This window comes from Watersipora subatra, chromosome 8, assembly GCF_963576615.1.
Source record: "Watersipora subatra chromosome 8, tzWatSuba1.1, whole genome shotgun sequence".
Taxonomy (NCBI): domain Eukaryota; kingdom Metazoa; phylum Bryozoa; class Gymnolaemata; order Cheilostomatida; family Watersiporidae; genus Watersipora; species Watersipora subatra.
The window spans coordinates 35,647,866-35,673,238 of NC_088715.1; the positions used below are offsets into that span (position 1 = coordinate 35,647,866).

At 37.9% G+C, this 25,373-nt stretch overlaps 2 protein-coding genes across 2 annotated transcripts in view; both read left to right on the forward strand.

The window, feature by feature from the left end:
- The window catches only part of LOC137401410 (uncharacterized), a 388,865-nt gene that overhangs the window by 207,702 nt on the left and 155,790 nt on the right, over positions 1-25,373 (forward strand). The window lies entirely within an intron of this gene.
- LOC137401689 (cyclic AMP receptor 4-like) lies at positions 499-24,296 on the forward strand. The gene is made up of 11 exons (XM_068088147.1): positions 499-530; positions 9,033-9,133; positions 11,591-11,698; positions 14,829-14,885; positions 15,554-15,623; positions 17,246-17,333; positions 18,020-18,157; positions 18,867-18,993; positions 21,372-21,525; positions 22,864-22,980; positions 23,360-24,296. Exons 2-11 carry the CDS (start codon positions 9,041-9,043, stop codon positions 23,551-23,553), a joined length of 1,146 nt encoding a protein of 381 aa, XP_067944248.1. The 5' UTR covers positions 499-530; positions 9,033-9,040; the 3' UTR covers positions 23,554-24,296.

The window sequence follows — 25,373 nt, forward strand, 5'->3', positions numbered from 1 at the left end:
TGAACAGTAGATCTTTATGATGGTCTTTCCGATTATTACGAATGGATATGTATGTTCATACAATATCCATAAAATCATTATTCAAAATTATTGTTCCATTAGAGAATAAAGTTTTACTATAATAAGCGAAAAGTCCATTTTTCTGCCAAAAGCAAAGCTAAGAGGTTGGGAAAAAGTTTGCTTTCAATGGGATTTGAACTCACTACCTTTGGCTTTGTGAAGCAGCGCTATAAAAACTATACCAACCAACCGCTTTGGTAATACTCGGAAAAATTGTGCAGTTAGTTATTACACCTGATGATCTCTCACAGCATGATGGACTATCAGAATATGAGTACCAATAGTACAAGTGAATAGGGGTTTTGATACTCATATAATAGTATCTGTCTAGATGTACTGACCTTTCACCTCTGAACATGCCAATGGTGTTTCAATTCCAAATCTGAGGTCACGGCTCATATCTAATTCACTGACCTAAATATCTCAATATGCCGTAGAAGCCTGGCTGAATCAACTTTTATTTAAGTGCAGTGAGTTTGTTCTGTCAGTGAGACAACTCGAGAACACATTCAGAGCCAAATAGAACAGCCGTGCCAGCAACTCTTTGTGAGCCAGACTTAACCACTTATAAATTATATTTCTGTGAAAAAAGAATTATATGAACATAGTGGGCAGCATGCTGATTGCCGCAAATTTATTTGTGCAAGACTGAAGTTTGGTGGTGCATAGAATTGTTTGATATAAGCTGTTTCCTCCACAATTACCCATGTTAAATTATATATTATGTCACCCGTTCACACATAAGCTGATAATTGATTTCTAAAGGGATGCAGGGAGCTGAAAGTGTATTTACATTCAGCTTGTTTTTAATCAAAGTCCATTTGATCGACATCGAAACCAAACAACAGTTCCATGTACGGAGTTGAGCAGTAGTAAATCAATCTCAACGTAAGTTGGTTGCGGTTATCGGTTATCTTCCGTTGTTTGACTGGCAAGTGTCTCCGTTTACATTAGATAATTTGATTACTGTGGGCCGATTGCTAGTTACTGTGATCAGCAATGCTTCCATTTGTTGGACTGCTAGTAACTTGTTATAACCAATTCATTCAATATAGAATTACTTTTATCGCAGTGATTTGGCACTTTTTGAGCAAATAGGAACCTTTTGCTAACTCTGAATATATGGAACAAATGTTAAAGGAATCTTGTGGTGACAGGATTGACCTCTAACCTCAAAACCCCTAATCCGCAACAAGGCTTGTTTTCTAGTGGTCTCCTAGTTTTCTAGTTTACTAGTGGTCTAAAACAATAAGTTGGGGTTGAATTTCTAAAAGGGCCGACTGGTGGTGACAGGCATGACATGCAGCATTGAACTGCTCTCCACAAGTGCACATGTCTCCAGTCATCAAGGTTTCTTTGCCACTGGACTCAGACATTCTCAGCCAAGATCATAGAGCTATTGTTTGTACAACACTGGCTCTTAAAAACAGGCACAGTCACTGCTTGCAGTAAATTAAACAGATATTATATTTGATCTCTGACTGGTTGCTCACTCAGAGATGTAGTGGACACCAATCACTATGTTTCCATGATGCGCAGTGCTTCGGAGTTGCGCTATCTCCGAATCATGGAAACGGCGTCTTCGTACTGAAATCACTGCGCACTGATCAGTGCGAAGCCGGTGCAAATTCGCAGCAAGGAAACAGCGCCTGCGTAGTGGCTGCGCATAGCTCTCATGCCGTGGAGACGGATTCTTCGAGGGCCATAAACTAGTACAAAGGTTGTCCTGCTGATCTTGTTTTTTTACTATTCTTCCGATCTTCTTTCACCTAAATTTAATTATGGTCTGCATTCACGAGGATGATGAGGTGATTACTTTCCTGGACTTTGTTATCGATGCCAACACTTTTCGAAAAATAGGTGGCAAGTCCTAAATTAACGTTTAAATAATATACTTAAAAATACTTATTAAAAATATATTACTATGTAAAAAGTGTGTTAAGGTTTGTAAAACCTTGTGAATGTTTATTGTAAATAAAAGTATGACGACAGAATCATAAAAAGACCGTTTATAACGTTCAGTATCTGTGATCGATTCTATTTCTCCATCAGGCGATTCGATTTATACAATTTCTCTTCTCTGGCTAATTTGCGGTATTTGCTGAAAACCACTGCGCAGCATGGAAACGTACAATCCCCTCGGACTTCGGAGGGGGCTGCTTCGCAGTACTGCGCACCATGGAAACATAGTGAATGACATGTTATAATCCTACATTTGATAAAAACTACATAAACTTGTTATCTGCAGCTACTAATCTTCTGTTGAGAGTCTCTCCGCTCAATTCCATCCTCACCTTTGTGTACTTCAATCAAGGTCAAACCTATCGCAAATCTTCTAGACATGTGTGGATAGCCAATTTGAAACCAAATATTTGCATGTACCTTATCCACCCATACGTCGTCCGTCCGTCCGTACACTGGTGTCAATTACGGAATCTGAGAGCATTCGTGATGCTTTTGTCATAATGAAGATCGCTTTACCTACCCTTTGTATCACAACATACTGATCTGCATTCTTTCGGGTCGTTTGGTCTTTGCAGCTTTGTCGTAGGCATCAATAAAACTAGCACTAATAGAGAGCTGACCATTACATGGACATCTGTACCTGCACCCACTTTCGTCCATACAATATAAAGCTAATCTTATAGAAATGTGTTCAACTCCTAACTTCCTGTTTTGATACAGAAATATTATTTTTCTTGTGATGTAAGAGCTGGAATTGCATTTTAGCGCATAACTAGCAAAGAAATCAGTGATGTCCTCCTCAGGTCATGATGGTTATGTCATTACGCTATGAATTGCTTGTTAAGTGAGTTTAGAAACCTTCCCCTAAACTTAGTGATCAACAGATACAGTTAGTAACAAGTAAACACCGATAACATCGGTTGCGCAACTGACAGAAAACTGCCTGTCAAGTATTTATGGCATACATTAGTATTCATGAATATGTAGTCATTGCAACCCTCCTCGGTGTTACAACGGTGTTACAACGGTGTTACAACGCTTTAGTAAACAGGAAAAAAGGAACAATAAAAAGGCTTTATGCTGGTAAATGCGGTACAGCTGTGCTAAAATAACAGCCACAAAGCCAAAGGTATTCTAACCATTCAACGTTGTCATGACAACAGATAAGCGAAAACAGTTCTCCTGAAAGCTTTCTATTTGCAAACACTTTGCTTTGCCACCTATGAATTTGCTGGCAAATTTTCCGAACTCTTTTCTATTTTAATTAATTTTTAAAAAAGTATACACACTTGAAGATTAATTAAACATAATTAAAGATTATTATAGTAATATCTTCTATAAATCTCTAACGCTATATTTAGAGTGGATTATAGTAGAGAACTTCTGGAATTTCCCAACTGCGACTCCGTCACGACACACTCCTGTGTGGCGCAGCAATGCCATCATGGCAACAGTCACGGTCTTCTCCATCTGTCGTAAATCAGTGTCGCTGTTTAAAAGCGAAAGACCCGTGCAAGGCGCCATCTTTGTGACATGAAAATGGCTTTGGTGGCCAATGGGATTATTCCTGTACGAGCAAATAGGTCTTGCTTTCTTGTTACATGCACACATATGGCATCCTGTTGCACGCATATGGTGTCCTGTTGCACCCATATGGCATCCTATGCACGCATATGGCATCCTGTTGCACGCATATGGCGTCCTGTTGCACGCATATGGCATCCTATGCACGCATATGGCATCCTGTTGCACGCATATGGCGTCTTGTTGCATGCATATAGCATCCTATGCACGTATATGGCGTCGAGCTGTCGCTGCTCTACTATAGCCCTGTACAGAAACGTGATGAGATTTATAAACAATCTATTTCGGCATAAATGATGCTTGGACCGCCTATTATTAAACTGAAAACAGTCATGTTTTGAGCTTATTACTGAGGGTAAGGGGTCCCAATATGATTTTCTGATTTAATTACTTTTCATTCCTTTGGTGTTGTGAAATAAAAAAGTTATAGAAAGGATAATACAATTGAAATAATGAAAAGTGGTGTTCATTTTGTATCAAGTAGTACTAAAATGCAATGTCATAAATTAAATGTTTGATCATGTTTACTGATTAATCCACATACTTTTATTATATAATATGTTACCATATTATTGATTATCAGTTGTAACAGTGATGTCAGACCTTTGGCCCTACAACCCATGAGATCGGGTTGTCTGTTGTTAGGATGACAAATGACATTGACTTGATTAAGCTGTGGTAATCTAAAATTCCGCTGCGAAATTGACAACGCTGTGTGATTGGCTGCTGAAATAGATTGTTTATAAATTTCACCCAGAAGCATGAACTGCTGTCAGCCCAGGGTAGCGTTTTAGCACAGGTGCACCCGGTCAGCATAAACGTCTCGAAGAAAGTACAAAGTGCAGAGCTGCAACAGACATGTCAATTAAACTAGACTTCTCTTATGATGTCATAAGACTTTAGCAAATATATACTAATGGTGCGTTTACACTGGCCGATTTTGTCACCGATTTTGTCGTGCACAGACAAATTTGATGAGTCGGTGTCGGTGTCGGTAGGTGTGAACAGAAAAATCGGTGTCGGCACCGATCTGAAAGTCGGTGTCGGAGCTACCCAGCAGTGCCCGGTTGCACCGACAAGTCGGACGCTCATCAGCCAATCAGAAGCTAGGAGCCTCTGGTTAAATGAGCCTAGGCTTTAATGACAGTGCTAAGTTTATGAAACGAAAGGGCTAGGTTTAATGAGAGGCTAGAAGACTGTCATTAAACTTTCCCTCGTTCTCTTCTTAATAGTGAACCAGCATGGCTAGCAACGATGTGAACGCGAGAGTACCAAAAAATCAAGTTTTTTTCTTTAATTTAAATTAATTAAAAGTGAATAGCCAGTTGTACGACTGCTACTAGTTCTACTACTAGTACTACTGTAAATACAACTGTAAAGAAATTTGCCGGTCCTTACTTGGCACGATTTAGATTATGTCATACAGAAATAAATTGCGTGTGATTTCATTCAATGTTTTATTAGCGAAGGAAATTCACTAGCTGAGGAGCGTACGGCCATTTGCTCTGTCTACTAAGTGAGCGTTGCTCCCTTATATACAATAAAATTGCCCGTTCCGGCTAACGGGACCGAGTGAGAACACCGGCTAGCAATGTTTAAATGGCCAATAATTAGGCCCGCTAGTGCGTTGATATGACAACATAAACGACGACAATTGATAGCATAACGAGTAACAAGGCCAACAATAAAAAGGCAATAAAGAGAGAATAAAAAGGACAACTCATATAATAAAATATTTACAGACATATAAAATATATACAAACAAATAATTACAAGAAGTGTAAAGTGTTGGCCCGGCGTCCATCACACTACTACTACCACAAATATACATTCACCATTCAATCTTCTTCATTATTCATTTTATTTATTGTAATTACTCGGACGAAAGAACTGTACGTACAGTTCTTTGCTCGGATTTTTATTGCCTCATCATTCATTCATTGCTTGGCATTCAGTAGTTGCTTCTAGCAGTAGTAGTAGGAGCAGTAGTAGTAGTGTAGTACTAGTATATAATTTTCCACATCAAGCGCGTTGATTTTTATGTGTACTCGTCTTCGCGTGGTCGGGTGAAGGTCAGAACGGCGAAACGCTGTGATTGGCTGTTGGTACCGACAAAAATCGTTTGATCGTTGCAATGTAAAGTGGGAGTCGGTGTCGGCACCCATACGTGAAATGTCGGAGGTACCTGTCTGAGTCGGGGTATTGGCACCTAATCGGAGTCGGTGTCGGCCAGTGTAAACGCACCATAAGGTGGTTAGCTTATTGTATGATAATGAGGGTTTGCCCAATGGGATCTCCTTTCAATCTGAACTTGTTTGATAACCAAGGTAACTGCTCTCGGCTGCTTAAGAGGAAGAACAACCTTAATCACCCCTTCTGGGATCTGATAGGCTATCACTCACCATCTCTGTGATCTGATAGGCTATCACTTACCATCTCTGTGTTCTGATAGGCTATCACGTTACTCTAATTACAAAGTCGATAGAAACTAGTAGAATAAAAAGCTGTAATAGTAGCTGCCTTCAATATCATAATCTAAACACGAGACTGGCTGTGGCAAGTCAAGCGATAACCAACTAGGTATACTGTATGTTATAAGAGCTAGTAGTTGAAGGCAGAGTAGCTTATAACTAACTAGTGACTGAAGGATTCTAATATTGCTAAGTCAACTGCCTAGATCAGCATTACATGGGAAGGATTATTTAATAATTAAATTATAAGGAAGTCTTGTTGATCATCATAGAAACAGGTCAGGTTAGTAGATCATCACTTATTCCAGCTTACCACACTTCTACTAATCACATCACATATTCCAGCTTACCACACTTCTACTAATCACATCACATATTCCAGCTTACCACACTTCTACTAATCACATCACATATTCCAGCTTACCACACTTCTACTAATCACATCACATATTCCAGCTTACCACACTTCTACTAATCACATCACATATTCCAGCTTACCACACTTCTACTAATCACATCACATATTCCAGCTTACCACACTTCTACTAATCACATCACATATTCCAGCTTACCACACTTCTACTAATCACATCACATATTCCAGCTTACCACACTTCTACTAATCACATCACATATTCCAGCTTACCACACTTCTACTAATCACATCACATATTCCTTACCACACTTCTACTAATCACATCACTTATTCCTTACCACACTTCTACTAATCACATCACAAAATCTTTGAACATCTTATCTTATCATTTGTGTTACAGTTTTCAAAATCTTGCTTGACCTACATGTATGCCCAAAATATTTGTAATTATCCTTCCACACATATGACCAACATCGTTTTCTATTCCGAGACACCAACATACTACATCTACTGTCGTACATTTCAGTTTATCAACTTTCTGTCACTACAACATTCAATTCACTATCCCGGCTCCTCCACAATACTATTAGATTACCAACTTTTAAAACACGTTTATTCAACTCACTCAATAATTCCTGACTTCTGTCTTTTCATTTTCTTCTTTTTATTGGCGAATAATGAAAAACATAATTTTGTTGATGATTATCAATATCAATAAAATGTTATATATAGATATCATGCAACAACCAATCAGAACTCAGAATAGTTCTAAAACGAAAGTAGTTTCAGTTTTAGAAATGGGCTATTTGTATTAAAGTGGAAATAGGTTTTGTTTAAGAGAAATCTACCGACCACAAAGCAGAAAGAAATTGCTCACTTAAATGCTCACAATCAGGCTGCAATTTTTAAAGTTTTAGCCTATCACAGAGCTCAAAGCAAATTCAGAAGCAAGAAGCTAGTTGATGCCGTTTGGTCAATTCTAAATAAAGATAGACATTTGTTGTGCATCATCCGCAAGTGAGATGTACATCTTTCTCAAGTATAAAACATTTGGTAAAAATTTGCTAGTAATAAAACTTGACTTGCTTGGTTTGGCCTGGCTTGGTTTTTCCTGTTTCAATTTTGTGGATCACGCAAAATTGTGGATTAATTGCGTCATGGAACCATAGAGGTTGGCAAATCTACAATCATACGGCTCATTATGTATATCTGTTGTTCACCACCATTAACTCATCTCAGTTACTAAGGCTATATTTGGTTTATTATGCAATTCTGGAGTCATTTAGGAGTAATCATGCATAGCTATAAACTAGTGCTGGACACGAGTACTTCTTGGCCAACGAGTTTAGACTCGTCCCCTCCTGTTCGAGTTTTTCGAGTATCGGGTAGATGGTAGTGATGGGCACGAGTACTTTTTGGTCAACAGGTTTTTCTGGTTTTGGGTTTGTTGATACGGGTTTTAGATCTAAAATTTCCAAACATCAGACATATTTCAAGATTTACAATGCAATTATAATTCTATTAAATTTATTTATTGTATTTTACTATTTTCTAACGACCTATATTCGTGCTCGCAGCCTTAACCCTTTGAAGTTTGAACCCCAACTGTCAGTTTGCAGGCATGGTGTAGGGTGTGTCAGAATCTCTATTGGCCGGAATTCCGGCATCCACATGGCTAAAACCCCAACCTGCAAGACCGAAATGCTCAAAATCTCTATTACCCGAAACTCGAGAGTAGATAAACCCTCGAGTCCAACAAGTTTTATTACCCGTGCCCAGCACTATAAACCATTTTGTAGGCATTTTTCTATAGATCATTCTTCATTATGAGTTTGTTAAGATCAAAGAATGTCATACTGGCGGTCAGGTAAAGGTGTCGTTCAATTAAAGGGTGGTGTTGTACTTTTTAACTATTCATCTATAGTGGAATTCTATTAGTGGGTTCAAATGAAAGTGGCGTTCAAATAGAGGTTTTATAGTATGTACCTTTCAAGGTGGCGTTCAATTAGAGGTTTTATAGGACATATATATATACCGTTCAAGCCTTAAAAAATGCTATCAAGGACCTACCAAGGATATTGATTACTTGGAAACACAGAGAATGTTTCTCTTATTGCATCTTGTATGTTTAACATGACGCTGCCTTTCCATGCTTTGAATAGGTTCGGAGTTGCTTGCTGCCGACGAGTCTGCATCATATTGTTTCAACGATACGAGTTGCTCTATATAGATCTTTCCAATATATGCAGGGTACCCCTCAAAACAAAACTTGTTAAAGCGGACTCGCTTTCAGGTCACGGTCACTTTTCAACTAGTTGCACTAGCTAAGCCAGGATGCCTGATCGCAATTGATCGTAATGCTGACATTTTTTTACCTATACTAGGGAGAGCTTCACTGAGTATTACCGATTCAAATACACCAGTAGTAAGCGTTTCTATGATGTCGATTAGTGCTCTCTAATATATTAATATATAAAAAGCTTGTCACAGTTTGGCCATGGAAGTTTGTGACTTTTAATTTTTATCATGGTTTCCAAATCTATTCATGAAGAGCTTTATATATTCATTTATTTTAGAAAAAGACATGAGTCTCAATCTCATAACCAATACAACAGCAGCGGTCTCATCAGAGGGGACAACTCCTTATCTCGATTGCGGCCTTCCAGAGGGCCAGTGTGTGGGTATTTTTATATTATTTACTTGCGCAGCTTTCTTCTGATTGGCCTTTAAACAATGTCCTTTCTTCTGATTGGCCTTTAAACAATGTCCTTTCTTCTGATTGGCCTTTTAACAATGTCCTTTCTTCTGATTGGCCTTTAAACAATGTTAGCTTGTCAGCTACTTCTCTCCAAATACTACGAAATGATGATGAGATTTGGCAAAAAACATTAAAATATGGTATCGAATAGTTCTTCTTTGTTAGCCACTCTGTTGCTCTCCTTTTTTAAGGGCCACACATGCAAATTTTTCAGCCAAAATCCCAAAATCTATGAAAATATTCGGAAAAACGAACATACTTGGCCAAAATTCACAGAATTATCAAAGCTGTGCGTGAATATCGAAATTGTCATCGAAGCTCTTTCAATTAGCTGAACAAATTATTAATTAGCGCAATTTTAGCAGCTTTCGGGGTTGGTATATTCTGAGACACATATAATAACTCAGTGACAGTAATAATAATAATAATAATAATAGGGGCAGTGTGACAATAATAGGGACAGTGTGCCCCTCTTTTAGTTGCATGCTATTAACCTAAAGCTTTTAAAGCATATAGTCTGAGCTCTATGACATGCTGCCTAGCAAGGGCTGTAGCAGTGTGTCCCTCTTAAATTAGGCCGCATACTATTAATCTATAGCTTTTGTTTGCAACCACTTTTGTTGGCTGTTCAAGAACATTGCATATCATTGATAGACCAGTGACCCTTGTTGATACCACCTGTGCAAAGTGCTAGTAAATCAATCAATCCTTTCAAAATGACAAATATGAGGCTGGGTATCTGAAAGGCAAATCCTTATTCGCCCCTCATCAGCTGTGAGTTTGGGCTGCCAACTTCTCATCCCTTATCTTCACTCACAATGGCTGACCTCAGGCTGTTGTCAGCTCATTAAGCTGATAAGATCTCTTATCTCCAGTACCAAGCTTTTCTCCTGCAAGAAATATGTTTAAATTATCGTACTTTTCGGACTATAAACCGCACCCCTTGATATAAGCTGCATCTGCTTTATTTTCCAAAAAAATGATAACAAAACAATACATAGGCCGCACCTTTGTATATGCCACAGAACTCAGGATGGTGCTTTTTAACACGGCAGCAACTTGGCTGTTTAAAACGGAACAGTGCCTAATGGCACTGTTTCGTATTAACCGACGCTTTTTAACCTAGTTCCTAATGGAACAGTACTGTTAGGCATTGTTTCATATTTTCTTTCACCGCTAAAGGCCACTAAACCGGAGATTTTGGTTAATGCGCCCTAGCGATGAAAGAAAAAGCCACAGAATAGCCGCACCCTTATATAAGCCGCATGGCTCAAATCATCAGAAAAAAGTAACGGCTAATAGCCCGAAAAGTACGGTAGCTGCTTGAAGCAGATAGCGGACTTGGTGATAAGAATGTTAGCAGAGTGAACAGAACGCTGCTCTCCCAGTGTGCGATAAGCTGAATTTTTATTAGTTTCATTTTTGGAATACAGAGCTACAAGAGATCGGTAGAAATATTTGCAATCTATTTCAAACCAGTTGACTAATCTGCTACATCTCTTTGCTAAAATATCATTGATAAAACAGATCAATCCCAGCAGGTTTTTAGAATAATAAAATTGGTTTGAACCCAATCAGTGCGTTTCCATGCTTTGAATGGGTTGGGAGTTGCTTCCACATCGAATCATAGAAATGGTAAAATCGAATTTGAGACCATTTCGCTTCACTATCTATGCCAAGACACTCGCTGTAAGAGTACTACTTGACATAAACACTCTCTGCTGATGGTTTTGAATTGATAATACTCGACTAAGTATATTATAGTACTGTATAGGCTGGTATAGTTGTTTGTGGTCAACTTTTTTGATGATATTTTGCGTGATGAAGAGCGTTTCATTGACTCTACGTATCAACTGCTATTCAAAGATCCTGATTTTTCTGCCCTGGCATACTGATAAGCTAGAGGAACTGCTATGACCTTGTGGTCTAGGTTGCTTAACCTCTGAACAGCAGGTTTGAGTACATCAGTCGTGACAAACAGGGCATTTTACATCAAATATATTTCAATAGATCCCTAGTAGCACTTTACTTTCCTTAGAATGCACTAACCCGTAAATACATAAGAGAGGCAAGCTGCTTCACCACTATGTATATCATTTCAGGCAAGTCTGGGCACATCCTTTACTTCTGAAAGTTTAAATTCGGATCAAGTTATGTCTATTTTAATTTTAAAACAACATGGCAGTCAGATCACTTCAAACATAAAAATCAATCGCCAATGATAGAAAAATGCCCATACTTTTTGATGAAATTTACTTAAATTTTGTGTAAGTTCATATTTAAGGAGGAAGAACAAAACCAAACCGAACACCTGTTGGCAGCGACTATCAGACCGAGCAGTTATTTATTTTACTAATACCTACGGTATTGTTGCAGGACATTCTACGGACACTTCTGAAGGTCATGTACTCTTTCTCAATAATCGCAGTTATGATCACCCTCGGCTGCATATTCTTATTAAGGAAATATGGTTTCTTTCACGAGGTATGTATGGTCAGCAGCTTTTCTTATTCGCTGTCAAATTGTATCGAGCATTTCAAAATGTTGCTCGAACACAAACTTTAACACTTACCAGCTTTTAAAGATGTCAAGAGCTACAGCTAAATTAATCAAGATAAGCCTAATTTTCTGATTTTGACGAAATGATGAATGTTATCTTCATTGCCGAGTTATGCCAATTTCTGTGGGCCCAGCACCTCCACTAGCTGCAGTGCTACTGCTCATGTGGGCCCAGCGCCTCGACTAGCTGCAGTGCTACTGCTCATGTGGGCCCAGCGCCTCGACTAGCTGCAGTGCTACTGCTCATATGGGCCCAGCACCTCCACTAGCTGCAGTGCTACTGCTCATGTGGGCCCAGCACCTCGACTAGCTGCAGTGCTACTGAGCATGTGGGCCAAGCCCCTCGACTAGGTGCAGTGCTACTGCTCATGTGGGCCCAGCACCTCGACTAGCTGCAGTGCTACTGCTCATGTGGGCCCAGCGCCTCGACTAGCTGCAGTGCTACTGCTCATGTGGGCCCAGCACCTCGACTAGCTGCAGTGCTACTGCTCATATGGGCCCAGCACCTCCACTAGCTGCAGTGCTACTGCTCATGTGGGCCCAGCACCTTGACTAGCTGCAGTGCTACTGAGCATGTGGGCCAAGCGCCTCGACTAGCTGCAGTGCTACTGCTCATGTGGGCCCAGCGCCTCGACTAGCTGCAGTGCTACTGCTCATGTAGGCCCAGCACCTCTACTGGCTGCAGTGCTACTGCTCATGTGGGCCCAGCACCTCGACTAGCTGCAGTGCTACTGCTCATATGGGCCCAGCACCTCCACTAGCTGCAGTGCTACTGCTCATGTGGGCCCAGCACCTCGACTAGCTGCAGTGCTACTGAGCATGTGGGCCAAGCGCCTCGACTAGGTGCAGTGCTACTGCTCATGTGGGCCCAGCACTTCAACTAGCTGCAGTGCTACTGCTCATGTGGGCCCAGCGCCTCGACTAGCTGCAGTGCTACTGCTCATGTGGGCCCAGCACCTCGACTAGCTGCAGTGCTACTGCTCATGTGGGCCCAGCGCCTCGACTAGCTGCAGTGCTACTGCTCATGTGGGCCCAACGCCTCGGCTAGCTGCAGTGCTACTGCTCATGTGGGCCCAGCACCTCGACTAGCTGCAGTGCTACTGCTCATGTGGGCCCAGCACCTCGACTAGCTGCAGTGCTACTGCTCATGTGGGCCCAGCGCCTCGACTAGCTGCAGTGCTACTGCTCATGTGGGCCCAGCGCCTCGACTAGATGCAGTGCTACTGCTCATGTGGGCCCAGCGCCTCGACTAGCTGCAGTGCTACTGCTCATGTGGGCCCAGCGCCTCGACTAGCTGCAGTGCTACTGCTCATGTGGGCCCAGCGCCTCGACTAGCTGCAGTGCTACTGCTCATGTGGGCCCAGCGCCTCGACTAGCTGCAGTGCTACTGCTCATGTGGGCCCAGCGCCTCGACTAGCTGCAGTGCTACTGCTCATGTGGGCCCAGCGCCTCGACTAGCTGTAGTGCTACTGCTCATGTAGGCCCAGCACCTCGACTAGCTGCAGTACTACTGCTCATGTGGGCCCAGCACCTCGACTAGCTGCAGTGCTACTGCTCATGTGGGCCCAGCACCTCGACTAGCTGCAGTGCTACTGCTCATGTGGGCCCAGCACCTCGACTAGCTGCAGTGCTACTGAGCATGTGGGCCCAGCACCTCGACTAGCTGCAGTGCTACTGCTCATGTAGGCCCAGCGCCTCGACTAGCTGCAGTGCTACTGCTCATGTAGGCCTCATCATATCTTAATAGAAATTGGGATTTCGTTTATTTTTCCATGCATTCAATATTATAACTATATTTATTTTTTGCCTAATGTTATATTTTTACTAGTTGATGAAATAAAACCCACACACCCACGCGCACAGACAAAAATAGTATAAAAATGTGAAAATCAAGTGAAAATATTTGTAAGGTTTACTTAATACCTCGACAGTCAATGAAACAATTTTCTTAACTTTTTTAAACAATAAAATTTTTATTTTTCCTGAAGCATGCCTGCGTTTGCAGATTTCAATTTGCCTGTACTTTTGATCATTTTATTTGATTTTCTGTTAATTCTTTAGCATTAGTTCATGGAATGCTGAATATTTTAATAACAAGAAATATTGTCTACTAGGCGAATGCCGGCATTGTACGAGTAATGGAAAGGTTTTGCATAAAAAATTTGTTTTTAATGGGTTAATTTCTTTACCTAACAAATTTGCATAAATTAAGCTGGTCCAAATCTTTATTATAATATGAGCCCTGTTCGTCCCTCTGAATCCAGAGGAAAAAGTATTGCGCCATGATCTCTTACGCAATCATGATCTTCAAGCATGCTGGCTGAAGCGTGCTATTTTAGCCAATCAGCATTAAAGATTGAAAGGCGTAGTAACTATGTGCACAACTAATTTACTGCAAAACAATGTGAATGTGTGGTGTAGTGAATAGACACATATGTCTGCAGGAAGGGGTTGCGAGTTCCTTCCCAATACGCAGCAGTTTTGGTTGTTCATAAAACTTTATTGTTATAACAAGACATACAAATGAACAGCAAACGCTGAGATTTCTGTTGTCTCTTATTTTTTACACAAAACTTTAGCATAAACACGAAGGGAAAATAATGAAGATGAATAATTGCTATTTTTTTAATTTTGAGTCATTCGTATCTTTACACTTATTAGGAGTTGCATTAAGAGCTTTGAGTTACCTTCTCTTTGAGGGCTTAAACTTTTCATTTTAAATTAAATCGCCACTTTGAATGCAAAACAAACTTGAAAAGTCAAATTCTTTAATTTCTTACATTTTTCAACAAGCTAATTTTTCTTCTTACAGAACAATTAAATGTAACTTTTTTCAGAATGACTATGCGTATTTGGTCAGAGAAACCTTTAATCTCGCATCTACAGACTTACTCTTGGTGCATCGCGGCAACTTGTGACCCCTTTAAAGCGATAGTGGCGTACCACAACACCTCTTATTAGCCTGGGCTCTATCAGAAAAAAAAACAATGTTATGCTTTTCAGCTCCTTCATGTTCAGGATGTCAACCTGCTAAAACTTGTCACTCTATTTGTAGCGGATATTTTGCCACCTGCTTCTCTGCAACCTTTTTTCTTCATTTGCGATTATCAGTGTAAGTATTGAGATTACGTACCTTTAACTGTACATATTGTAAGTTGTAATTCTGAATAACTAAATGGTTGTTGAAATAGATTCATAACAACCTCTCAGTAATCTTTGGGTGTTTTTCCTCGATGTTAACAAGACTCTAGGCTTGCATAGCAAACTAATACCTTCCAATTTATACTGTGTTTGTTAAAACCATCATATCTCAAATCGCATATTTTTGTAAAAATACACAGTAAGTCGCTTAATTTGTTCTACATTCCAGAAACCTTAATAAATACTGCAGGTAATACACCATTTAAGAAAATACAATACAAGAAACTATATAAGAAACTAAACCATACATAAAAATTAGATTAATAGAGTATCAATCAGTAAAACTGGTTTTTATAGTTAATTTACCGACACACAAATGGAAGTGTAGACTCTGCAATTAGCATATGTCAGAAGTAAAGATGGTACAACTTACTTCATTTTGGAGTTTTGACCTTACAGTAAAGTAAACTTTGTAAAAAGCTGTAAACAAGCACTTAGTCACTTGACGCCTTAGTCTCATAGTACCTTAGTACCATAGTATGTTTGTGTCGCACCTTAGTACCATAGTGGTACCTTAGTACTATAACATCATAGTCCCCTAGCACCGTAGAACTTTCTAGAATATGTATATCCTTGTAGAATGAAGGCCATGCAGAAACGGAAGGATCCACAAGGTGCATCTCACAAGCGTTCTTTGTGCAGTTTTTTGGTAAGTCCCGTTCTTCATCTAGCAAATGGTCGTATATTGAATAGCATGGTTTGTATTTATATTGATACCTTTGATCACATGTTTATTATTTTTCATTACTTTTATACAAAATTGGTTATAGATTATTGGTTATAGATTAATCCTATAGATTTTTTTAGTTTCATCTTTTTTTAACATTTCTAGCAGTTGATGGTGTTAACAATGTCCATTTAAATTCAGATTAAATTCACACAGTTCTCATTGATATGTTCATCCAGCTTTTAGCAGCTGTGAAAATGGGAAAACCGTGGGAAGCAGCCTTGTGCTCATTTTGGACAAATGATAAATAACACAGTCATTATGTTTCCATGGCGCGCACGATTCAGAAATTTTAGCCAATCCGCGAGTTGACAACATCGTGGAAAATGCAAAGATCCGCAAGCTAATCGAGTTTTGCGATTCGCAAAACTTCACCGAGACTTGCGACGTGTGCGCATTAAATTACCGTGCCAGCTATTCAGGTTTAAACATTATCAATCCTTCCGTCATCCTTTCTCGATCGGGTTTCACGCGTTTACGTTGCTAACACGTGTGTCACTAACTGGGTCGCTAATTATTAACTCATAACATACCATTATTTACCTTTTTTCAAAGAGGCGGAGTTAATCCTCATCATGAGAATGTTCATATAAACACTTAATTCACACGGTAACACAACTCCAAATCTCCATGATGTGGATGATGCGCGTCATGGAAACATAGTGTTAGATGCCTGAGACAGTTTGGGGATTGTTTTCCCACCTGATCTTAGCCTTAGTAAACTCGCTCGCGTTATATCGATTTATTTTACCTTCGGTTTATGTAGTATTATGAAACCATTTTGCGGTTTTGTCTGTGGGGCACGTTTCCAGTCTAATTTTAGAGCTTCAAGTCAACAATTGAATCATTAGTTCTTGAGACACCAAAATACTGAGGCTTTTTTTAACTGACTAACAAATGTAAAATGGCTACAGAACATTAGTTTCTAACACATACACAGTACATATGACACATACATACACAGTACATATGACATATATACATACATACATACATACACAGTACATATGTCATATATACATACATACACAGTACATATGACATATATACATACACAGTACATTTGACATATATACATGCACAGTACATTTGACATATATACATACATACATACATACACAGTACATATGACACATACATACACAGTACATATGACATATATACATACATACACAGTACATATGACACATATTCATACATACACAGTACATATGACATATATACATACATACACAGTACATATGAAACATATACATACATACACAGTACATATGACACATACATACATACACAGTACATATGACATATATACATACATACACAGTACATGTGACATATATACATACACAATACATATGACACATATACATGCATATGCAGTACACATGACACATGTACATACACAGTACATATGACATATATACATACATACACAGTACATATGACATATATACATGCATACAGTAAATGTACATATGATTGAAATTTTTCTTGTTGTCATCTAGAATTTATGTTTATTCTGAATTGATGTGGTTGTCTTACAGATATTGGTCAGTTCATGTGGATCGCTGCCTTAACAGTATTTGTTTTCAACCACGTAGTGAGAAATGTCGACACAGCCAAATATGAATGGTATGTTCTTGTCATGTCTTGTTTAATAACTGCTACTATTATTATGTTCGGTGACCTCTGATGACCTCTGAGCACTAGTCTTTTACCTCAGAAATTGACATTTTCATTTTGGCTCAAAACTTGAAACCTGCAGGTTCAGTTGTTCCGGTTATCATAGCTGTAATACATAACAATGAACTTACTCAAAATTTTGGTAAGATGATCAAAAACTATTGATATTTTCCTATTAATTGGGATTGATTTTGATGTTTGAGGTGATCTTATTGCCAGGATTGATAAAACTTGATGGCGATTATAACGCTCAGAAGAAAGATAGTACGAAATGACATGACTTGTTGTTGCTAAAGTTGATATCAGCTATTGCGTTCAATTTCAAGTGTTATGCGTCTCTATTCTGTTGGTCTCTTTGCCGTTATTGATGCCATAATCGCACTTTATTGATCTGTGTGTTTTAATCATAATCAAATTTATCAATTTTAATCTTGAAACATCCTTTGTGATTTTAATCAGATTGTAATCTTGAAATAGCTGGGCAATCAAATCACCTCAAACATGAAAAATAATCGCAAATGATAGAAAAATACTGATACTTTCTAATAAAATCTAAAAGGATTTTGCTCAAGTTTGTCTTTGAGAATACTCAAGCGCAGAAAACTTATAGTTGTCTTTTCTTTGCATGGTTTTAGGCTTTACACTGCTGTCTGTTGGATTGTACCGCTGTTCATAGCTTGTCTTCCATTCACTACCAATGATTACGGCTTAGCAGAGACAGCATACTGCTGGATAAAAGGAACTGACAGCGGAGATAAGTGGAGATTCGGAATGTAAGATAGTAAATAATAACTTTATCTTTTAATAAAACTTAAGCAAGTAGCTGCTCTAATATGCTTTCTCCTTTCCTTTTGTAAATAAGGGAAAAAATTTTAAAGTGGGTGAAAAACATTGACATTTGTTTTTGGTAAGTTTGCAATATTATTTTGCCTTGTTTCTACAAAACCTAATTTATCCGTAAAACTCTGTATTAATGAGAATATAAATACAATTATTTACCAAAAACATTATAAAAACATTTGTTGCATTACTAAAACCATCAAAAATGGACATTTTATAGTTTTTTTTTGCAAAAAAAGTTGAAGTTTTATAAAAATTACAAAATTCGCTAGCTGCTTTAACAGTCTGTCACCTAATATTTGGCAGAGAAAAGTATTTCAAACAATATATATATGTCATATCATTGTTTTATACATGACATATCGTTTATTTGATTATAGTGGCTGTTGCCCTTTTTTGTTTTATTATTGTTGTTTGTCATAATTTGAAAAATTAAAATTTGAAATGATCGCCCAATAAACTGAAGTATAAAATATTTGGTTATATATTATATATATTATTATATATAATATATATATAATAAATATACAAATATATATATATATATTTGCAAAGTTAAAGTTAAACTTGCTTGAGTGTGCTTTGTTATGTTTACTTTCAAGGTTGTTTTTTGACTGACCCAATTAGTACGTTTATTTACAGATACTGGGTGCCAGTATTGGCAGGTTTGGTGGTAATTTGCATAGCTTTTGGATTCATGATCTGGCGTGCTAAAAGAGTGATGAGACATAACGCTGCTACGGATGCCCAGCTAGTTTCCACTCAACAGGTATATTACAGGTATATTACAGGTATATTACAGGTATATTACAGGTATATTACAGGTATATTACAGGCTGTTATTCATACATGTGAATAAATTGCACTCTTTCATAGGAGCCTCTAACAACTCGCTGTCAAGGTCAGTTCTTGTCTCTGCTAAACATGCCGCCTTTGGTACAATAAGGTTTGTTACACAAAGAAGGCATTATTTGAGTAGTTGTGGTAGTTTTAACCATTGCAGTATTTAGCTTTATATTTGGGTAGTTATGGTAGTTTTGTTCCAGGAAATATTTGGGTAGTTATGACAATTATTGTAACCTCACCAATATGAGCTGTTATATTTGGGTAGTTATGGTAGTTTTAGCCACACCATCATGCCCTACGCCTAACATTGCATCACATATTATGTAGATAACAATAACATATGCATTACATGTATTCACACGTTCAGTACATGTATTCCCATATGTCAGACATGTCTAAAGTCCGGCCCCGGGCCAAATGCGCCCGGTGTCATTTTTTATCCGCCCGCAGCCTCTGTCATAAAATCAATAACGTCTGGCCCGCCTGTGAAATTAACTCTTTGAGCCCTAACGGCGATTTTTCATCATTGCGTGTCAACATCCCTAACGTGTCAATATCCCTAACGGCTGGAATTCTGGCATTCACATGGCTTTGTTTACAAAAGCAGTTTCTAAGTAACAGAGTAAACCAATCAGATTAGTTCTAGCACTGGATGTTTGACCAGGAATGTCTCATCCATTTGTAACAGTTTTCAAGTATCTTCACTTCCTTCGATTTAATAACAAATTTTATGAGAACGGTATCGATAAAAATTGATACGGCTCGTTTGTTGTTAGGTCATAAATGATTGCAATGCAAATAAAAAAATTTATGATACTAACTATAATTTTCCAGTATATTTTAAGTCATGAAATGATGATAAACATGTGCTCAATGGATATGATGCTACTGTAAATGTTTTACTAGTTCTTTTTTAAATTGTTTAAACTTTTATAGTTTTAGCCTGAATAATGGTGACGCACTGTTTTTTTTTCTGTTTGATGACATTTTCTGAGAGTTGCTAGACCTCATTATTAATGTTTTACCAAATATCATTATATTATGAGCATGTTTAGTTATATTTAATAAATTTTTAAAATTTTCGGATCGTTGGACAGATTGCTTAGGGTTACTGAAACCACTGACAAAAATGACCAGGGTTCAAAGGGTTAAGAAATTGAGCAGAAGCGCTGTTACCTGCATGTTAAACATTTAAAAATCCAATCAACATTTATAGTTACCGTCATATTTTAAATGAGTCCTGCACTTGTTGATATGCCTATTGCGTGTTCATTTTTCTGTAATTGTGTTTAAAAATTCTATAAATACTAAACTTATTGTTTCATGTTTGAAATATAATTTGTACCCAAGAGAACAATTACTTCTGATCAACTGTTACACAAAGGTTAGTGTTAAAAAGTGAAGTTGAGTGAAAATTAAATTAAATTTCAATATTTTTTATTAGTTTTACTTTACTTCTCTAAAGTAAAACTAATAACAAATATTTTATGTCCACAATAAAGCAAAACAACAAAAGAATTTAACTATAAAAAATCAAAACTACCTTTTCGTCGTCTATTGGTATCCATATGCCAAAGTTATGATAAAAGAGAACTTTTGACGATACTCCAACATGTCACATTCAGATTGGTAGACCGACATTGTAACACCTGCCCCAATCGATCGATTTTGTATCTATGAGCAAAGCTGCCTATTCGCTGTTTTGTTGACACATCGGATGATCTATCACGACGAACTAGAATGTCGCGGAAGTTGTATATACATATAACGTTATAGTGCATCATTTTATCTCTCTCAAGTGCGACGAGATAGATTAACATTCAAATCGAATTTGAGAACTCGTCAAACTTGACACTTTACGTTATGAATATTTTGCGTAGTGCCAAGCAAAACCTTCACATAAATTCTTTACATTGTCTGGAATTTATGTTATAGGAGGCGTACGTTATAAGAGCGTTTACTGGAGTAACAATATTAACTCAGCTATTCATAAAGATGGTAAAGTTCATAAAACAACAGAGGAAAAGTTTCTTAACTAAGATTAGCATGAACAATGTACGAACAAACTGTTGAAACTAGTGATTCAGTCGACTCTAAAAATTGTCTAAATTGTGCCGCGTGTGCGCCCGCTACCACCATTAATTTACTTCAACTCTGGCAAGAGTTCCATTCCTCAATATTTTAAACATACTCCTGGTTTGTAAATAATCTAATGTTTTATTAGACCAAGTTTGTCCATTGTAACGGCGAATAACATAGAAACGCAGTCACAGTTTGAGCAAGTTTTATGTGTTATTTCAGTACCTCGTCGATGAGTACCTGAAACCAATGACAGTCTATGCATCTGTCTTCGTGTTTATCCACTTCCTCCAGTTTATCAACAGAATTCAGAATTTAGTCGGGAGTCCCATCTTAGGTTTAGTCGCCTTCCACATGTTCTGGATGGCTTCGTACGGTGAGTTTCTCTATGAGTTGGCTCTATGAGAGATAAAGCTAAGCTTGAGTACCCTGGTAGTCTAGTATGCTGTGGGAGATCATCAGGTCTGCTGATAAAGCACAGATAATAAGTCTATGCACAACAATTCTATATTTCGGAAGGCTAATGATTGCCTGAGGAGGGTAGCGTGGCTTGAAGGGAATCCCATTATTACAGGTTCAAAGTTTAAGGTTCCACTAGTACCCTAGTAGTACTTTGGTAGATCATCAGGTGTTGCCTATAAAGCGCAGAGAATAAGTACATATTTGGTCAATTACGCCATGTAATGAAGGAGTAGTCTGGTGTGCTGTAAGAGATCGTTAGTTGCAATAACCATTCGGACAATATATTTGTAAGGCCAATCGTTGGTCAGCTCGTATAGACGGTGGCATGCTGAGCTGCTATGCAGAAAGTGCTGAATTGGAATCTTATTTAGCAACCTCCAATCGTAGTTTTGCAGAGATGGACGACTATGGCTCTTATTCTAGTAAAAATAGGATTAAATTGTGCGGGTTTCAAATATGAGAAAATAGGCTTGACTACTCGGCACACTACTAGCTGTGGCAATCATAGGCTTGACTACTCGGCACACTACTAGCTGTGGCAATCATAGGCTTGACTACTCGGCACACTACTAGCTGTGGCAATCATAGGCTTGACTACTCGGCACACTACTAGCTGTGGCAATCATTCACCTTCAGGTATTTTGGAATAATTGTACGTATAGTTATTCTCTGTGTTTTACTGGCACACTTGACAATCTCTCACACTTTGTATTAGTAACTATGGAACTAACTTGTTAAATAAGATTTTGGTTGCCCCTATGTTTGCCATCAGCTTAAAGATACAAAACGAAATAAAATATTGAAAATAAAGTATTGCTACTTCTCCCCAAAAATGTCTCTATATTCTCACTATTATATCCTTCTGCTTAATAATCATACCTTGAGTTTACGATTATAAGAGTTTAGACAATGGCGTCATAGCTGGTTAGCAGTGGCGGAGAAAATGCCAGGCCTCCAATTGATCCAGTTTTGACTATTATAAAAGTCCTCCAGTCAATGTTTATTTTTAGCACTGGTTCTAAGATTCAAAAAGTGTAAAAGAAAAGTTCAGCTCATTGCAAGTGTATGCAAATTTTCTGAACGTATGCTGCCACCGGAAGTGAGGCTTTATATAACACGATGTTTACACGATTATTTATACTCTTCTATGTTCTACTCAGATCATACCTACATTAGCGATCTGGTTTAAACAAGAGAACACAACTATTCAGAGTTCTACTGAAAGTTTGATCAAATTTTCCATAAATTGTAGGTTTTGTGCTATGCACATTCTTTGTGATATACAACAGAAAGAAAGAGTTCACCTTGCAGAAATTCAGAGATGGCATAGCTCACTACAAGATCAGGTGCCAAACATGTAAAAGTCCGGGTAGGTGACTATGACACGTGTTCCCTTCTAACGAAGGAAAACAAAATGCTTCATATAGCTTTCGTAAATGTATTGCACTTTTAGGATTAACAGGCAAGCAAACTCTCTGTTCAGAAAATATTTAAACCAACTTCATAATGTAGCTTCGGAGGGCTACATTGAATGTACAATATGTGTACAATATAATGTACAATATATGTATACAATATGTGTACAATATATGTACAATATCTGTACAATATATGCAATATATACATTTTATGTGTGAAGTTTCTACTGCAGCCCCCACTGATACTCTCTCCATCACAAGTCATGGTTACAATTCCTGTAACACAAGATATTAAAGTCCAAAAATCACTCTGAAAGTTTTTTACTGCAGGCGGCATTAAAGAGTATGAGCACGAGGAGGCAACTGCAACACCTACCAATTCTTTGAAGAGGAAAAGTAACCTTGACCAACCTACTCTCCAAAGTGTTGAGGAGCAGAGAGAAGCCGACTCCGGTATAGAGCCGAGTGACAGCCACACTGGATTAGACACTATTAGTTTAGACAGCCTTAAATCTCAGCAGTAGCTAATGCTGTCGTAGCTAATGATGCTGTAGCTAATGCTGCCGAAGCTAATTTCAGCAGTAGCTAATGCAGTCGGATGTCGATGGTTAACCTCAGTGGTATTGGAGGGTCTTTAGCCACATGCTGTCAATGATGTCACACGCTGTCTAGATCAAATATGAAAGATGACTGACGGGTGCTCAAAAGTCTGGTTGTTTAGGTTTAGTAACGGTTCTAAACATACATAGCCAAAAATAGCTTATTTCCTCTTTGCTCATCAAAAATTATGTTTATGAATATTTGAGAACATTTTTAGGCGTGTCTATAGATGCGTCATTTACAAATTATAATTAATTCAAAGCAACTTGACACGTACTCATTGCTGTTTCATAGTTGGAGCTCAGACTATGGATTTTGAAGCTTGTGGTGAACAAAAATAATCACCCAAGTCATTACTTGCAGAATTGAGACTACGTCAACCGAATGATTTACAAATACTTATATTGCAATTAATCATTTTCCTCTGATTCTGTAGCGTTTACGTATAAAGCAAGCTTTTGCGAATGAATATACAGGAGTCGTTATTCCCTGTATGGTCTGTAGTTGTAACTTATTTTTAATATGCATTATAATGTATATCAATATTGGTGATCTCTCTTTTTATGTTTTCATTTTATTTGGTCTTTTATTTTTATATTGTTCACATTATATATACATGTATTTATGTATCACATATTTCCAGAATATACACATTCCTTAATGCCGATGAGCTATGTTATTAGACCTTTTCTGTCTGAAATACTCTGAACGCATCTCCAATCTGTCTGACCATTTATTGCATTCGTTATTTTCTAGAAAATCCGCTACACCTTATATCATCAAACAGCACCACTTTATAGAATAGCAAAAAAAACTTTTCTAATACATATAATTTTACTTGGTTCTTTGTTTTGTCCCAGTTGCCTACTTGCCATTTTACCTCATTTGTCTCAGCTTGTCATCATTTGCGTAGAATGCCATTTGACCAATGATAATAGCTCTCTCTTCTTTCGCTGACCAATAATAATGAAGATCATATCTATAAAAACTTGTGAATTTGTGCAATTCTACAGCTCTTGCTTTTTGGATTATAAGGCAGTTTTGTTGGTCACTGAGTGCTGTTTTAATTGTTTGTAATAAAAAGACAAGATTTTCTTCCGCTGAAAGAAGATGCCATGTAATTGTGGTAGAATACAAACCAAGGCATATCAGCCAGCAATATTTAGCATGTACCAGGAATTTAAAAATAGCTCTATGACATTCATTTAAAAGTCTCCAAGTAGTGGCATAGTCAAGGATCTGATAGATTAACAAATACCAAAGAATTTCAAGCAATCATGGGAATAGTTGCAAACTGATCCCCCGAGCGTGAAATTGGCCCAAATCCAGATCTTTATGTTAGCCTGTTGCATAATAAACCTCCATTTAGGGAAAGAGCAAGAGTTATTTTTTTGGTTTTGGCATTAATAATTAAAATTTTGAAAAGGTCAGCTAGGACTGCATGAGAATGTTTGCACGCGATATCTTTTCTCCAATATATTTACACACTGAGATCCGATCCCAAAATATTTTTGTTACAAAAATATCTAAAGGTATGCAAATAGAATCTAGTTGTTTCTCACTGTAACTGATTGGCTGACATTATTTATATTTAAAAAGGCCATAAAGATAGCTAGCTTATGACCACATCAGTTTAGGTAGGCATAAAAAAATCGTCTTGAAAAATTCCCAAAACTACAGCAAGTTATAAAACATTTTACACTAAAAAGGAACCAAAACAAGCTTAGATATTTAGCAAAGTACA

Bases quoted from the DNA above. Each gene is read 5' to 3' on its own strand.
- LOC137401689 (XM_068088147.1), top strand. From the start codon at position 9,041: ATGAGTCTCAATCTCATAACCAATACAACAGCAGCGGTCTCATCAGAG. The intron at 11,699-14,828 runs GTATGTATGGTC...CTCTATTTGTAG, and splicing joins AATATGGTTTCTTTCACGAG to CGGATATTTTGCCACCTGCT. The intron at 17,334-18,019 runs GTATGTTCTTGT...GCATGGTTTTAG, and splicing joins GACACAGCCAAATATGAATG to GCTTTACACTGCTGTCTGTT.